General features: G+C 39.9%; 1 protein-coding gene across 2 annotated transcripts in view; it reads left to right on the forward strand.

The window, feature by feature from the left end:
* The window catches only part of BFAR (bifunctional apoptosis regulator), a 66423-nt gene extending 48664 nt beyond the window's left edge, over window positions 1-17759 (forward strand). Inside the window, exons 6-9 of one of the 2 annotated variants that reach the window (XM_089669928.1) lie at window positions 49-219; window positions 5542-5586; window positions 7383-7585; window positions 11916-17759. In XM_089669928.1, the coding sequence (XP_089526054.1) occupies window positions 49-219; window positions 5542-5586; window positions 7383-7585; window positions 11916-12108 (612 nt within the window). In that variant the 3' untranslated portion in view covers window positions 12109-17759. The remainder of the gene's footprint in view (window positions 1-48; window positions 220-5541; window positions 5587-7382; window positions 7586-11915) is intronic. The other variant, XM_089669929.1, reaches the window with a different exon arrangement.
* Window positions 17760-18134: the final 375 nt, after the last annotated feature.

Below are 18134 nucleotides of genomic sequence, written 5' to 3' on the forward strand. Positions count from 1 at the left end.
TTGTATTTGGAACTTTAACCCTTTTTTGTGTTATGCTCTTTTTTTTAGGCTGTAAACCCTGGAAAATCCCTTTTTTTGTTATATGCACTGAAGAGCTCCCCGCGACTCAGCATGTTATACATGTACTTGTTTGATTATACAGATACCTTTTTACCTTTCATCCATACAACTTGTCCTCTTAAGGAGGAGAATGAAGAAGACATCATCACCAAGTTTATAGTAAGTCAGTTTTGCATACCCGCTTTTGTGCAGTGACTATTTTTATGTACAGTGCATTCATAAAGTATTCAGACCCCCTTCATTATTTTTTTCTCAATTTTGTTATGTTGCAGCCTTATACTACAGTTGTTTAAATTAATTTTTTTCCTTCTTAATCTATGTACCTCATAATGACAAAGTGAAGACCAAAATTTAGAATGTCTGCGAATTTATTAAATATTTTGTTTAAAAATACGGAAACTTCACATTGGCATAAGTATTCAGACCCTTTGCACATGAAATTTTAGCCTTGGTGACTCCCATTTCTCTTGACTGTTGCTGAGATGTTTCTACACCTTGATTGGAGTCCACCTGTGGTAAATTACATTGATTGTACATGTTTTGGAAGGACACACACCCCTCTCTCACAGCTGACAATGCTTATGTATTAGAGCAAACGCTATGAGGTCAAAGGAACTGCCTGCAAACCTCAGAGAAAGGATTATTGCAAGATGCAGATCTGGGGAAGGCCACAGAAAAATTTCTGCTGCACAGAAGGATTCCAAGGGAGCAAAGTGGCCTCCATAATTCTCAAGTGGAAGAAGTTTGGCACATCCTGGACTCTTCCAAGAGCTGGTCGCTCAGCCAAACTGAGCAATGAAGGGAGAAGGGCCTTAGTAAGAGAGGTGACCAAGAACCCGATGGTCACTCTGACTGAGCTCCAGAGGTCCTATGTGGAGATGGGACAAAGTCCCATAAGGACAACAATCACTGCAGTTCTCCACCGATCTGGGCTTTGTGGCAGAGTGGCTAGACGGAAGCCTTTCCTCAGTGCAAAACACATGAAAGCCCACTTATATTTTGCAAAACAAAAGCTGAGAGTTTTCGTCACAGACCAAGATTCACAGCATGGATCAGCGTGTGCTGCAATGCCACCCAAACTTCACCTGACTTAAGGCAAGCTGATAGATACCTTTTTATAGTAATGTGAGCACAATACAGCTCAAAAGGCTAGTGGAGCTTTCTCTGTGACAGTTCAGCTATCCCCAGAAGATGGTGAAGCATCACAGATGCACAGGCTCAAGGGACTGCAGGTTCTAGACCAACTGCAGGCACATGACAACATTGATTGAATAGGAACAGGAGAATTAAGAATTCTATCTACAATATGTAATATGTACATTGTGAAAATATAAAATCAGATAAAATAGGTATGTATTAAAAAATGCACACAAAAGCCCAATTTAATGATACTGTTAAGGAGGGGTCCCTTTAGGGAGACTAATTCTATTCTGTAATCTCCATCCATCAATGCCACTGAATAGAACAAAGTATGGGTAACATTTTACCTTTCCAGGTATTATGGAATTTTATTTCATTGTGCATTTTCAGCCTGTGAGTGTTCTATTTCTGCAGTAGTTGGAGACTGACCGGGTCTCCGTGTGACAGAGGTATTCCCTTTAAAGTACTCATCCATTCCCACCAGTTGTTCAAAGCCTCCGCAAACACCAATGTCTGTTTTTTGGGTTTTTTTTTAACGATTTCCATTGAGTTTCACCTTTCGAGATGTTGCTTATTTCTTATGTGGATGTTATAGCTTCTCTGCTTGTTTTGCCAATATTGTGTTATGGAGAAGGGTCATTTGAGCACTATGAAAAATTTCAGTCTAAACAGAAAAGACTAACTTCAACAGAATTTCATGGGGAGACCCTTGAAAACCCTACAGTTTCCCTTTTTTACTGCAGAAATTGGCTTCTATTAAAATTTTAAATCTGCTATGCTGCTAATCTCAATTTTTCCATCTCAAAATATTCAGTAAAATGTGTTGACTTCTGTGTTTAATCCTATTTTCCCAAATCGTCTTCAAGGATAGCCCATGAGATATAGGCACCTGCTCCAACAGGAACAGTAAACACATCACCAAGTACGCTTTAAAAAGAAGTTCTTCTGCTGAACTGGTCAGTTTTTGTGTTTCCTCCATTACTCCACCTGGAACCTGGGTGAGAGAGAGACGCCTGTGTTTTTTCTGGCTAGACTTTTCTTCCACTTGCAACTTCACCTACCTGGCTCCTCCGGGAGCCGCTGGTAGGGTTCTCGGCTAAATTGCCCTCCAAGACCACTCCTCCGTATGGAAGGAGGTTCGCTTGGTTCCCTTCCTCCTTCTGTGCCTAGCGAAGGCCATCTCTGGAAGTGGTATACCCCGTTGATGGGGATCAGCACACGCAGCGTGGTTCCCAGTCTGAGTGTCTGGGTGCCTTGCACTGTAGGGCATTTTTTTTAGCAGGGGCTCACGTGGTAGCTGTGTTGGTTTTGTGGGCCGTCTGTGTTCCTGTTTGACCGGACGATGCAGAGGCATTGGTCCTGGTAGAAGTGGAGTCATTTCCAGGTGCTGGAGGCTCTGGTTCCAAGCCTAATTTTTGGCTGGTTGCGTTTTTAATAGTATTTCCTTCAAGCACGGGTTGTCAGGATGCTATAAGTGGAAGAGCTAATGCAGCATGTTGGATTCTCAATGCAGTCTGTATATCAGGCGGATACAGGCGTCCTTGGCACTAGCAGGACACATGTAAGTAGAGGTTGCTGTACCTACTTGCTTTTACTTGTATTTGTCGCTAGGTTTTCACCTAGCCTGTAATCTGTCACCTTCGGACCCTTGGGTTCAGGCTTATTGTGGCAGGGCACTGTTGGGCTCTCCTATCTAGGGCTTCTTAGGCTACATTCACACTAGGGTTGTGTGCAGGCGGCAGAGAGGCGTTTGGGAAGCGTTTTTAAGAGCTTAAGAGAGGGGAAATTATTTGCAGTCCACTGCTTGCTCACAGATCACATTAATTAATCCTAATTGTTTCTATTAGTTGTTACCTGGGTGTGGCTGCTTCGCAGGCGCTTTGGCTTGCCTTCCTACACACAGAACAATGTCCAGGGTGTTAACTCAGCTGGCAGAGATTTCACATCCACCTGTCTCACATAGCCTTCTATTTCCACTACAGAGCTGGAGAGGCTGAATTATAAATTGTAGCCTTTCAGAATGATCATGTTCGCTGGTATACCATGATCTTCACTAACTCTGGATCAGGATATATGGACCTCATATATATGGTTTGTGGGGCCACATTCACTGATCCTTGCTATAGATATTTACCAGGGTAGAGATCTGTCTCCTGTACTAGGTCTACAGCCTTGGCATAAGTCTGTCTTGTTGGGACTAAGGTCTTGTGGTGTATTATACATCTAATACCTGATGTGTAGTAACCAATTTGTGCTACTGGTCTTGCATGTGGAGTTGCTTTAGGTTTGCATGGGACTCTTATGCTTAGACTCTGTCCAAGACCTTAAGGACCCATTCATAGCAGAAACTGCACATTACTGCGTGTTATTTCCTTGTACCTATGCATGCAGTTGACGCACACTTTTCTATCTGCATTTGACCTGTGAGGTAACTTCCTTCTTTTCCTTAGGCTTCTATGTTCACTGCAATGCATTGCAGTGTGTTTTTGTGCATTTGCAGTGCGGAAGAATGCAGCATGCTGTACTTTTCTGCATTGCACTGCAGTGGTGTGAACTATGCCCATAGGATAGCCTGGGTTTTGGACTGTCTGTGCAGTTGGAGTGCAGTCCAAAATGCATCCAACTACAGCCAACAGCTACTAGTTAAATATGCTTCTACTATTTGTTTATGGTTGTCAGTGATGACATTATGTACCACTATACTCCCCCACAGAAAGAGGGTACATTTGGAGACTTATTCCAGTGGATTTTTGGCATCCATTAACATTCCTGATTTACTGTAGTTATGTCATTTTAGGCCAACACCCTACTGCTTAGTCTTTTCAGTCGCAGTAGGTGCACAGTAGCTGGATGTATCAGCGTTGTCTCAATATAACAAATGTGTATATATATTGCTTATTCCTACATAGGGGAGATAACATGGGTCCCTGAATAATTTATATCTCAAGGCACTGGGCTTTCTCACATTCATATACAAAAGTGTAGGTGGTGGAAAGTCACTAAATGTGTTTTTTTGTAGCAGATCCTTATGTACTTATATTCTATATAGGGTGGTGTTTCTATATCTCCACCATAGTTCAGACCTAGTCATTCCATTTGGGTCTGTAGGGGCTTATTTTTTTTTTTTTTAATTTACACTTTGCTGTCAAGTCTTTACCTAGTGTTCTTCAATTACCCTGTTTCTTTGGCCACACAGACTTGAGTCACTGGTCACACAACTGCGATTTGTGTGCGCGATTTTTCAGGTGCAATTTCTGAAGACTTTATTGCGACTTGTGAAGATTTTCAGCAATTTCTTGCAATTTGCATTGTGGTTTCCATTATATTTTTATGTATGTGAAATCGCAATAAACAGCAGAAAAAGTAATGAAGGAACTACTTTAGAAATCGTGCTGCAGCAAATAGCACATGTTAAGACACTGATATTTACATTCATTAGATGCAATTCCAGGTGTGATCTCAATTTGCACCTGTATGACTAGGGCGTTCATTAGTCCTTAGTTGACCAGTGCCTCACTAGAGCTGGCTCTTTTATTAAGGATATTGATTTTTTTGGATCAGTCCAGTGTGCCTTTTGAGCTTTCCAGATATGACTTGGTTTTTCCTACAGCTAGATCCCCTACCTCCTCCTTTTTTTTTTCTTTCTGTAATGAGAATTTAATACAACCTGGTTCACCATATCTATAATATTTATGGTCATCCTGAGGGTGGTATAGGTCTTTGGACTTTTAATGACCCTCCCTAATATAGTAAGTTCTTGCTAATCATCTCATGAGCTGTCCTGGAAGGCAATTTGGGAAAATCGGAGTTAGACTTACCGGTAACTCTGTTTCCAGGAATCTTCCAGGGCAGCGTGTAGTTGGTGATGCGTTTCCTGTTCCTGTTGGAGTAGGTGCCTATATCTAATAGGCTGCCCTGGAAGACTCCTGGAAACCAAGTTACTGGTAAGTCTAGCTCTGTTTTTTTTTTTTTTTTTTTGTAGATGAGCATTATTCAGTGTCTGGCCACTGTACACTATGTGCAGATGTGATGCTGTGACCCATGCCTGCTTACTAAATCTTGCAAATTGCAGTAATAGTTATTTAATACCTTCCTGGCCTCAGTGCCAAAATACAGCATCTTCATGGGTCTGTGATCAACTCATTAGTCATTTTTTGTTTCTTTTGGATTAATTGGGTAATTATGAACAATGGTACATTCAAAGTAACGATTGACACAGAGAAAATATTTGTGCATATATCTGATACATTTCATAAACGTGCAAGTGGAAATTGGGAAATGTGATACTCTTACCAAAAAGTAGGGGCAGTGAAGGATATATGTTGTGTAATCTATTCACAGGTTTCTGTAGCATTAAGTGCATTGCGTGGAAACTCCAGACAGCTGGTAAGCTGCTGTTAGCACTAATATTGTGGTGTCTTAGTGTTATTAAAGGATGTCTTGGACACTAACATTAACTAACTTTTTACTGGTCGTATTAAGACTCATAGCTTTTATTAGTAACTAACCATTAGTTACTGCTAGAGAATAGTTTGTATACCAAACAATACAGCTTTGTTTTTTTTTTTTGGGGGGGGGGGTTCAGGTTGTAGCACATCAGAAAACGCTGTGCTGCGTCAAGCATGGTAGTAATCTCTTAACTAGGGATGAGCTTGCATTTGTTCAGAACCGGATTAGGTCCAAACCTGGAAGACCGTTGCCAAACAAAAGGGGTGGGAATACTTATGATATCATTAACCCAATATGGGCCATATCAAGTAAATGGCATTTACCTCTTGCTGATAGACTCTTCTCTTAAGTTTGCTAGGAAACCAACACTTCTGGTAATCTTGACTTTCTATATTCCCAGCTGTGCTCAGTGGTTTTTCCTGCTGACCATTCTATCACAACGGTGTCATGAAGAGATATGAAATTTAGTGGGAGAAACCGGTGAGCACTGTGGGGAGATAGAAGATTGACACTCCTAGATGTTTCAATTTACCAACAGACTCCTGGGAGGATATCTCATCAGCAGAGTGTCATTCAGTGGTGCAGGCAGCAGGAGAGGTGCTTACCATCTTCTTTTGCAGGCAGATCACCGTCTTTTTTTGTGACACAGTGGTTTTAATAGATTGGCCATAATCTCTATATCAATCTCCATCATTGGAAGCAAAAATTTAAAAAATCTAAAATATTTTTGTTTAGGCAACACACACTGCAGCACTCCACATTGCAGAGCATGCGCATTGTGGTGGGTTGTGTCGGGAAAAATGGTGTGTCCGTTTTTGGCTGCATTGTGGTGTGTTGGCAGCCCAATCAACGTGAAAGGCCTGCCTTAATGCAGCGCACATGCCAGCACAATGCAAATTTATATGTATTCTCAACATACTACAAAGCAATGCTAAAATGTAGTAGCAATGTTACCAGAACAGTGTAATTTCTTCACAAAAAATTGTACTTGTGGCAGCAGTTGTTGCCAGGAAATCTATAGTCCTCAACATTTGCATATACTGTACACGTAAATCAGTCAGCATAATGAAAATAATCCAGTCATTGCACTTTTTTTGTTTTCTAAAAATCTTGATTAAATGTGTGTGCATGCAAATTATGATTGTTGCAAGGGATGATACTGGCAAGGAATGCATTGCTTGACTACATGCTTTAGCGGTTTACCCTTTTTAATTATTTGTTTTATTGCCTTCTCTATATGTTATGTCTGCCTCTTCTTCTTTTTTTTTTCTTTTTTTTTTCCTCCCTCTCTTCCTTTTTCTCTCCCTCCTCTCTTCCTTTTCTTTCTCTCCCTCTCTCTTCCTTTTCTTTCTCTCCCTCTCTCTTCCTTTTCTTTCTCTCCCTCTCTCTTCCTTTTCTTTCTCTCCCTCTCTCTTCCTTTTCTTTCTCTCCCTCTCTCTTCCTTTTCTTTCTCTCCCTCTCTTTTTTTTTTCCTTTTCTCCCTCTCTCTTTTTTTTCCTTTTCTCCCTCCCTCTCTTTTTTTTTTCCTTTTCTCCCTCCCTCTCTTTTTTTTTTCCTTTTCTCCCTCCCTCTCCTTTTTTTTTTCCTTTTCTCCCTCTCTCTCCCCAGTATATTTTGATGTTACATAACTTCAATAGACCTAAAGATGATTTGAATAATTCAAAAAAGTCGTAAGTTACTTTTCTGTATTTTTTTCTTGCTGTTGCATATTGACATTTGCGTACTTTTCACAGGATCTCCAGGATCCAACATGGACTCAATGGCGTGAATTTCTTGTTAAATACCTATTTCTTCCATATCAACTCCTTGCTGAGTTTGCTTGGGACTGGCTTGAAGTTCATTATTGGACCTCTCGGTTTATAATAGTAAATGCCATGTTGCTTTCAGTGCTGGAATTATTCTCGTTCTGGAGGCTGTGGTCAACAAGCCAACTGAGGTATGAATTCACTGCTAATCTGTTGATTTAAATAATGATTAGATGTTTGAGCTTTGGGGCTTCTCATTCCGTCTAGTTTGTGCATACCATCACTGCATGTGCATCAAACACATGCAAGTGTAGCTAATAAAAAACAATTTTTGCTTTAGGGCTGGTTCACACCAGACACAGTCCAGTGCGTTTTTATTCTGCATCAAACACGCATGGACAGTGTTTAACATGGATTCCAATGGCCCTTGTTCACACCAGTGCAGTCAACAAAGGTAGGACATGCAGCACTTTTTCTGTATGGAACACATCTGGAATGCAGCAAAATGCATAAAAAATGCACTGCTATGCATATGTCCCTAATTAAGATGAAGGAAAAAAAGGGGGGAAAATGCCCTGGAACACACAAAATATGCACTAAAACGCTTCCAGAATGCATCAATTGTGGTGTGAACTGGCCCCAGTATTATGCATTTATGGTGGCTGCGAACGCACCTGCATTTGCTAGACACATGGGAGTGTCATTAAGACACAGTGGGTAAATGGTTAGAATTTCTGCCTGGCAGTACTCGGGTCGTCGGTTCGAATCCCAACCACGGCACCACCTGCCTGGAGTTTGCATGTTCTCCCTGTGCCTGCGTGGGTTTCCTCCAAAAGACATGCTGGTAGGTTAATTGGCTCCTGTCTAAATTGTCCTTAGTATGCTTATGTAAGAATGTAAGTTAGGGACCTTAGATTGTACACCCCCTGAGGGTTAGGGACTGATATGAATGTACAATATATGTGTAAAGCGCTGCGTAAATTGACGGCGCTATATAAGTACCTGGAATAATAATATTTAAGATTAATAATACTTGCACGCATCTGCAGAGGACAGAGCATTTCCTGTGTGGTGTGGGAAATGCATTCCTGCACCGCAAGTGGTGTGAACAAGCCCTTAAAGCTCAACACTAGGCAGGCACCACAGTTGAAATGCATATGAAATGTCCGACTGTCTGAAGATTTGTAACTTTTCCCAGCCAGTTTTGGGATTAACCTACTTCCTTCAAACAGCAAAATTAGCATAGCAGTTATTTACATTGATGCTTGGCTCATTTACACTTGCTTTGTAAACACATTAACCACTTGCCCTCCAGAGGCTTTACCCCCTTCATGACCAGGCCATTTTTTGCGATACAGCGCTGCGTTCCTTTAACTGACAATTGCACGGTCATGCAACGCTTCACCCAAATGACGTTTACGTCCTTTTTTTTTTTTTTTTCCCCCACAAATAGAGCTTTCTTTTGCTGGTATTTGATCAGCTGTGTGTTTTTAATTTTTTGTACTATAAACAAAAAAAGACCGACCATTTTGAAACAAAACAATATTTTTGACTTTTTTTGCTATTAAACATGTCCAATAAAAAAATTTAAACTCAAATTTCATCATAAATTTAGGACAAAATGTATTCTGCTACATGTCTTTGCTGGAAAAAAAAATCCCAATACGTGTAAATTAATTGGTTCACGTGAAAGTTATAGCGTTTACAAATGGGTGTGTGTGTGTGTATATAAATGTGTGTGTGTATATATATATATATAGCGGTGATCAGCGACTTATAGCGGGACTGCGGCGGGTATTCTGACACTGGGGGGGGGGGGGGAAACTGACTTGGTGTCACTGACATCCCCAGTGACACCAATACAGTGATCAGTGCTAGTAAAAAGCACTGACACTGTACTAACGAAAGCGGTTAAAGTGTGTGTTTTTATATGTGTGTGATGCTTCTGCCATGCTTTGGTGGTGCCTTTTGAAGTGTGTGTGTGTCCAAAACCGAGCGAAGCTGAATAAAAACTCTCAAAAGCTGCAGGTGCTGTAAGCGAGCTTTGTCATAGACTTCTATAGAGGCTTTGAAGCACCACTAAATCGACATGAGGTATAATTTTGAAGCAAATGCAATGTGTAAACAGGACTGTAACCATTTTATTTAGTGAACGATGCTTTGACTGGCATTTAGAGTGCTTTAAAAAAGCGTGTCCTATACCATGTTTTACAGCGTAAGCGAGCCCTAAAAAAAGAAACCTAGCCAGGAAAAAAAATTACTTTCAAATATATATCATCCTAATTTCACTTGGGTTTCCACTTGTAAATTTCAGTCGAACCTGTGCTGAAAGTTACAAATCCGCTCTAGTAGGTTTACAGCATGAAAACAATACTTTTGTTTTGAAGCAACATGTTTGCTGGAAGCCAAATAGGTTGGTGGAGATTGAAAAGAAAATACCTTCACGGCACTACATCCTGAATACAATGAACAACAGTGGATTAAGAACCAACGTGACTTTCAACGTGCCAAATGAATTCAAAGTAGGCTGAAAAATGTAATTTACTATCACATCAACAAAATCACAATAAAACCGATAAATGCACAGTATATGGATTACAGAGTATAGTTCAACAGCAGTTCTTCATTAATAGGATTTATGAAAACTACTCTCAACATGTTTCACCATCTTTAGGCTTCAGGAGACCTACATAGCTGTAGAGTACAGTGTGTGAGAAAAAAGAGCATAATACGTACTACACATTGTCCACATTCTACATCTCCCCTATCTACTGCCACATCCTGTGTACAATCACAGGTGGTCCCAAGCAGTAGAACAAACTTGAAGTTCTCAAAGATAACACCTTTTTGCTAGGCAGTTAAAGTTTATGCATGACAAAGACTAACGCTTAGAAGTCCCTGAATTGTATGAGACTAACTCCCCTTTGGAATTATCCTTTAATGATCTTCGATCTTTGCAAGATCTGATGAACTTATGGGAAGAGAGTATCCGTGTCTGATATTGGTACATTGGAGGCAGCTGCTACCAAAGTCTCACAGCCATGGGAAGGGGATCCCCGTTTTCCCCCTCCTCTGAAATAGAAGTTGAAATCCCAAACGTTTCCACTCTTAAAGCTGATCTCCAACTTTTGTTTTACTTTACATAGTATGCCGTCTGCCATCAGATGAAGCTTTGTATTCACTGATATAATACATTGTTTACTCTGAATGGCTGAGTGCCGCTGTGATAGACTCTGTATCCGGTATAAGACTGGAAGTCTGCACTTGCTCCTGGAACACAGTGCGGTATGCTGTATGTAGCCACTGCTACATACAGTTTATACTGCACATCCAAGCTGGCCCAAACGAACTATGTAAAGTATATCAAAAGGTGGAGATCAGCTTTAAATAGTATTCTCAATAATTTGGCCTTCGTATGACAGGTGTCTAGAGAAATTAATAATAATTAAAATTAATTTATTGGAAAAGATCAGACCCATCGCAATTTTAACTAGCTCCCAAAGACAGGTTTTAACATCTTTTTTAAAAAATACCGACTTAATTAATAAAAGGGGCAATATTGCGAATATGGATTGCTTAGGTTATGAACAAATGTGTTACTGGGTGGTAAACGATGACTGGTATAGGCCAATTCCAAAACCTAGTATTGAAGATTAAATGGGAGCATATAGGAACCTAACAGGCTACTCCTATTAATAGGGTATTATTATGACATTACGTGTTGAGAGTAGCTTTTAAAAATCTATTAATGAAGAATTGCTGTTGAACTATGCTCTATAATCCATATCCTGCGCATTTATTGTTTTTTATTGTGATTTTTATTGATGTACTAAGAAATTAAAATTTTTTAAGCTATTTCGTATTCATTTGGCACCTTGAAAGTCGCGTTGGCTCTTACTCCATTGTTTGTTGCTTCAAGACCGTAACTACAATTGCAAAAGTCACACCAGTACAATACATGTTTATCAATAAATGTAGAGTTAGAGTATACATGAGTTCTTCTTTTTGTCTCTTCACAAAAATATGTTGTATTGGTTGAGAAAGGCTGATTAAAAAATGAGATTGGTCTTTACAACTCCTTCTAGAGCTGTCAGACCTTCGCCATAGATCCATCTGCTTTAATGGGGAGACATTTTTACAAAACAAGCAAACAACATGGAAACTAGACTTTTAGAAGGCACCTAAGCCACTGTGTGTACTTGCTGTGAAATGAAGGGAAGCTGTGCTGATTTCTATCATCCATCCAGTCATGTGCAAGCAAAAATGCTGTATTTTTTTTTTCTTTTGTTTGTTTGGTTTTTTTTATGTGGTTTTCTGTTTTTGTTTTTCTCCTTTTTGTTCCCCTCCGATCTAGAACAAGTGCACTTGCAGTACACAGGCTATTGGCCTTTAGTAAATCAACCCCATTGAATCTAAATAGCAGCTTTGCAGATTAAAGCACAATTATAAAATAACTGAATACATTTTAATTGAGTGTTTATTGTTGGCTGAGTTAATTCTTAGTGCTTGTTTCTCTTTTAGGTCTTTTCCTCGCCTCATGTGGGGTCATTTTTGGAAGATGTCAACGCAGGGGCTTTTTGTTGCAATATTTTGGCCTTTGGTTCCACAATTTGTTTGCAATTGTCTATTCTACTGGGCCCTGTACTTTAACCCAATTATCAACATCGACCTGGTGGTCAAAAAAATCCGCAGGCTGGAAACTCAAGTAATGTAAAGGCACTCCTTGCCAGGGTTGGGTGCAAGTCACAACACTGAACTAAAAGAAGAAAATGCCTCCGCTTAATAAAGTCACTGTGTGATTGGAGAATTTCTTTTCAAGGAATTGAGAGATTGAAGCACTATCGAGGTCAACACATTTTCTTTAACTTTTCTTTTTTTTTTTTTAAAGAGGATGGTAGTTGAAAGTGATGTATGGTATTTGCAGTTCACAACTTACATAGCAACATTTTGCAGCTGAATTTGATGTTTTTGATTTTATTCAGCAACACTGAATTAAAAGATCATCGGCTATAAGACTTGTGGAAATCAAACCCAAGCAATAGAGGCGTAAAACTCCTGTCTAAATGCTCTATGCCCGTTAATATATTTGCAGTGATTTAATCAAATACAGGGTGTTCTATAAGAGTGAAGGGCATGAAAAGTGGAGGTGCTGTCTCCTGCAAACAGCAGGATCCCACCTGTCATTTCTGCAGTTGCAAAAAGAAACTGAAGCCTAACTATTGTTTGCAACATGTCAAGTTTTTATATTTATAGCGTCTCATAATTGTGTGTGGGATTCCCATTTTTCTTTAGTTAGATTCATGCTAACTTAAGCCGTTTTAATTTAAGCACACTTTATTTGCTCTGCTTGCATAATTCACTGATCTAACTACTAGCTAAAATTATTTTGCTAGAAAATTTAGTAGTTGCATATCACAGGCACACAACGTGGTAAATTTATATTACAACCGGACCATTGCATTTAATTTGTTGGGTTTCCCTTATAAATATTATCCTGTATATTGTTTACATTTTCAGCTGCCAAATTTAAATTTCAGAATTGTCTCATTGTTAGGGGAGTTTTAGCACTTAATAAGAAAATGCAGCATTTACTTTATTTGCAAAAAATAGCAGAAAGGGAGCTGATGTTGGAGAGATTTTAATTTTACAATTTCCACCTCCCAAGCTGTCCTGTTGGCCCCTTGTTGATATGGATGGCCCTTAGTGACCAATGGGCAGAATGGGCAGGATAAAGCTTACCTGTAACAGCAGACTTTGAAATTTTGTGCCTGAACAAACCGCTGAAAGAAGCCATGGAGAGATGCCAGCTAGGGACCTAGTGGGCGTTGGACCATTGGAATAGAGGTAATTATTGCTGCCTTTAGTTCACTAGCTCTTTAATTTGTTAGTCAGGTCCACCTATATCTGCTAGTGCATCTAATAATACTCTCCTCCCAGATTGACAATGCTGCTGTCCAAAGGTATCTCCGTTGTCCTCCTAATTGAGTGGAGACATCCTAAGACAGGAAATGTTACTGGGCAGATCACTAGATGGAAACGGTATAAACGCCTACAAAAGAATGCAGCCACCACATTTAGGATTTTTTGTAAGCTGCAATATATTACTTTTGTTTTTGCATTTAATACTCCTTTAACTTCAGTGGAGTCTTCACTGAGTTTCACTTTTATAACAAACTATACCAAGTGGACCAGATCTTAACTCTACTGATCATTTTTGATTTTGCTGAAATTGGTTTTAGAATCTGAATGAACCTAGGAAGTCTTTTGAAAGTATAGTGTTAGTGTTTATCCAGGCTGAATGTGCTATTTTCATTGATTAAATCTACCACACTTCCTTGTGCCCCCCACACATTTTTATTGATCCAGCACTCACTCATTGGCAAATAGAATTGTGATGGAGGCAGGAAGGGGTGGGCAAGATTTAACATTATGGGTAAGTTCCAAGCTTTGCCTATCAGAACATCCTGGGACTGCAATGACAGCAGGGTTTCTGAGACTGCTGCAAGGATGTGCAGGCGCGTGTGTGTGTGTACGTTATAACCGCAGCAATTTTATTTTGTCTTTTTAAATGAATGACTATGGATGTAATTATTAGAATTTGCTTTCTGATTATTTTTTTTTTGTTTCCTTTTTGTGCTGCATTATTTTTAGGCTTTCTTAAAATTTGCCTCAAGAAAAGGTTATGGTATGAATGCATATCTGGCTTTTTCTGTAAATGTCTTGTCATTCTCCACAATTTAATATTTATTAAAGTTAACATTTTCTTGCAATCCTTTCAAATTGCGACTTATCCCGATTATTCATATTTATGCAAGATAACCCTTCAACACTATAACCCGTGCACCTAGCAGCCATCTACCAAGCAAAAATCCTAAAGGTGACCAATACCCCAGTACTGCTTTAACATGGTATAGCTGTGTGGGCTGAACCAGGAAAAAAGGGTAACTGTCATATTATTGTAATAGAGTTCCCTCTTCTCTGCCCTAGCTGTTATGCTGGTATTTCATAATAGAGGGGATGCACACAAAAATAAATTAAAGCAGAAATTCACCCAAAAAGGGAAAGTTCCCCCCACAATATTTTGTATTTTTTTTTTTTTTTTGGGCAGCAGGAACTGCTGCCACTTTCTCTGCGACTGCCTAGGCGATCATAGCGGAAGTTTGACCCCTTTCTTCGCAGCCTCTTGGGACACATCAGAGGTCCCAGAAGACTGTGGGACTATTTACAGAGCTTGCGCATGCGCAGTGGGAAGCCAGCTGTGAAGCTGCAAGGAGTTAATGGGCTGCCCACAGTTTGCCTGGACCAGAAGACTGGCAAAAGAGGACACCAATGAAGACCTCCCTGGATCCTGGGACAGGTGAGTGTGTGTTTTAAAAGTCAGCAGCTACAGTATTTGCAGCTGCTGACTTTTTAAGTTTTTGTTGACAGGTTGAAGATCCTCTTTAAAGGGATAGTTCACCTTCACCAAAGAACTGCCTATGCAGGTAAGGGGCATCTGTGGATACAAACTGTGTCTCTGACCAAATATGAATAATGTCCTCGCTATAGTTGTAGGCCATTTACTTACATTATGAAGCCTAACTGGAATATTTCCAGGACATTGCTAAGTGAGGCCTAGTCATTACTGCTCACCCCCACCATCACAGGAGTTAGCTTTTTTTTTCCCTGATTCAGACACCCTCGCATGCCCTTGCTCTCCTCTGATGCAGTAGCTCTGAGCTCCACATCTGAGAATTCACTCCTGTGATGGAGGAGGTAAGCAGCAATGAATAGGCCTCACTTGGCAACATACTGGGAGTATTCCAGTCAGGCTTCATGAGGTATGTAAATGCCTACACCTATAGCAAGGGTATTTTTCAACTTAATCACAGCTGCACAGTTTTTTTTTATTTTTTTTTTTTTATCTACAGACACCCCTTATCTGCATAAGCAGTTTTTTGGTAAAGGTGAACTATACCTTTAAGGATGGGGAGATATACTGTACAACTGTGCAAGAATGTGATGAAGGGTTATGAGATATTTACTTTTTTTTTTTTAGTTTGACACAAAGCAGCAACCATAACAGTTAACAGAAATGTATCCAGATACAGAGGTTAGAATCTGTGTAACATCAGGATATACAGGGCAAAAGGCGAGATAAAACGTCCACCAGGAGCCCATCTGGGCCAATATACCAATCCCACCATCACATTTAAGCACGATGGGTAAGTATATTATGAGAGAGGGTCTGCACTCGTGACCTAAACCAAAATATTTACCTTTTATTGCAAAAAAGATAAATATAGGATGTTTTTTAGAGATTTAAACAGTTCTTCAGTTTAAAGTAATATCTTGATTTCTGATTTGACCAGAAAATGTTAGTGTATCTGGTGACAAAAATATAAAGCCAATTACTTTGTAAGGATTAACCTATCAGTGTGTGAACAATTACTCTGATACCCTGTATCATGTCCTGGGACCTTGAAAACCAATTCAAGTACAAACCAGCTTCCATAGTCTCTGGCTCTGATTCACCCTTCCTGCCTCATTTTTCTTACTATTGGTTAATGATGCTTCCCATTGAAAAGATGGCCCAATAGTAAGACACATTAAAGTTGGCATGAGTAGACTCGAGCAAGTGATCTTGAAAGTTTAAATTTGCACTACAGAGCGCCACAGGTTTTAGGGTTCCCCAGGTGCTCTAGGGAATTGGAGGTGGCATGTAATCTGTGCTTTTCATTTGTATTTTTCCTTAGTTTTTTTTAAACAAAAAAAACAACACATTTTAGTTTGGTAAACTGTTCTAAGAACTTAAAAGCAGACATGGAATGGAACACCTGTTCCAAAGCACTCAGTATGCTGATTTTGGCTTCCAGTCCCAAAAGTCAGAGCTCTGGAAACTTCATCCCCTCCACAATGCACAACTCGCTATTGATCATTACCCTTAAAGTGGAGTTCCAGACGTTTTTGTGTTTATTAAAAGTCAGCAGCTACAAAAACTGTACATAGTAAAATAGTCTGGCTGAAAAAAGACAAAAGTCCATCCAGTTCAACCATTTAAAAAAAAAAAAAAGTTATAATCCTACACCCACAGTTGATCCAGAGGAAGGCAAAAACCCAGCAAAGCATGATCCAATTTGTTCCTTCAGAGGCTCTTGTAGCTGCTGACTTTTAATAAACACACACTTACCTGTCCGGGAGTCCAGTGATGTTCTCACCTGCGTGGTCCCTTCCCCCCCCTTCTTTCCTCCATGGCTCCGGTATCTCAACTCTGGCCACCAGGCTGTGACAGCTTGCGGCTTCACAGCCTGGTGCCCACTGCGCATGCGCGAGTAATGATGCGCTTCCTTATTGGTCTGGCAGTCTCCTGGGACCTGTGAAAGTTCCCAGGAGACTGTGGGAGGAAAGAGGGGGGGCAGAACTTCCGGCTCACTTCGCCGCGGCGAACTGAGTCGAAAGTGTCAAAACCAGGTATCTGCTCCCCCCCAAAAGGTGCCAAATATGGCAGTGGAGGGGGAGGCAAATAAGCGGAATGGAACTCAGCTTTAAGCTGGCCGTACGTATTAAGATTTCTCTCATTGAGCCCTGCTGGCTGAACAAGAGAAAAAAAAAATGGATTTCACTATCAGCAGGAATCAGACCAAATTTGATCTGTATATGGCCAGCTTTATTCCTAAGCTGGAAGTTGACATTTGCATGCTTTGATATCTTGGTTTGGGAGCACCTGTAGAGTTATGAAAGATAGAGGCGAGTGCAGTTACCTGCTTTTAATGGCTCGGGTCTGTTTCAGATCTTTACCCATGTTATACTGTGTTAAATTGTGGCCCTCCACCTGTTGCAAAAAATCAAGTCCGATCTTGCTTATGCCTTTGGCAGTCATGCTTGTGGCTTTCAGAGTCCTGCAATGTCTCATGGATTTTGTAGTTCTGCTACGGCTGGGGGCCAAAATTTACCTACCCCTGGTTTATACCATTTTATTTCTTCTATACAAGTAACAGCGATTGTAAAGGAGCAGTGCGGCCTTGTGAATATCCTTTATGTCTTCAGAAGTTTGGAATGAGGTCGTAGTTTCAAATAATCCAGTTATACCAAAATAGAATTTGTTAGCCATGTTGGAAATCAGTAACCATATTGTGATATGTGAAACTGTTAACTCAGTCCCTATTATTTGTAAATATTTGCAATGTATTTCATTCCTGTTGAATGTATATATAATTTATTTAATGCCAATGAAATGAATTTATTTTGGGTGACTCAACTGTATTGTCACTGTGACTGCACATGTCCTAACAATCCCTTTTTTTTTGTATGCTTGTACTTCCAGGTTAAACAATTTTGAGATTTTTAAAATATTTACTTTAAGTGAAATTAAAACTTGAGTTTTGATCTTCTTGGTTTTATTTTTTTATGACCCGTGATGTTTTCTTTTCTGCATACCTTTTATAGCCAAGGTCATGGCAAGGAACACACACCTATATCCATTTTACTGAGAATAAAAAGCACTAGAAAAATGTCATGGTCCTCTTCCAGTGTTAAGCACATAATGTTCAATAAAAGCCTGGAAATTGTTTCTTTAGGGTTCTAGCTGAAAGCCACAAGGCCCTGGTGCAAAACTGAATGGGTCATTCACATAACACACGGTAGTTCAACCACAATCCTTGCGCCCAATGTGCATTTCCACATGCTTGTTTACATGTGTTTGTAATGTGTTTCAGTGATTCCACCTCACTTGGGTCTTCAGAGTACTAAGGACCCCCCTCA

This window comes from Staurois parvus, unplaced genomic scaffold (genome assembly GCF_062004578.1).
Source record: "Staurois parvus isolate SC_StPar_1 unplaced genomic scaffold, SC_StPar_1.0 ptg000084l, whole genome shotgun sequence".
NCBI lineage: Eukaryota > Metazoa > Chordata > Amphibia > Anura > Ranidae > Staurois > Staurois parvus.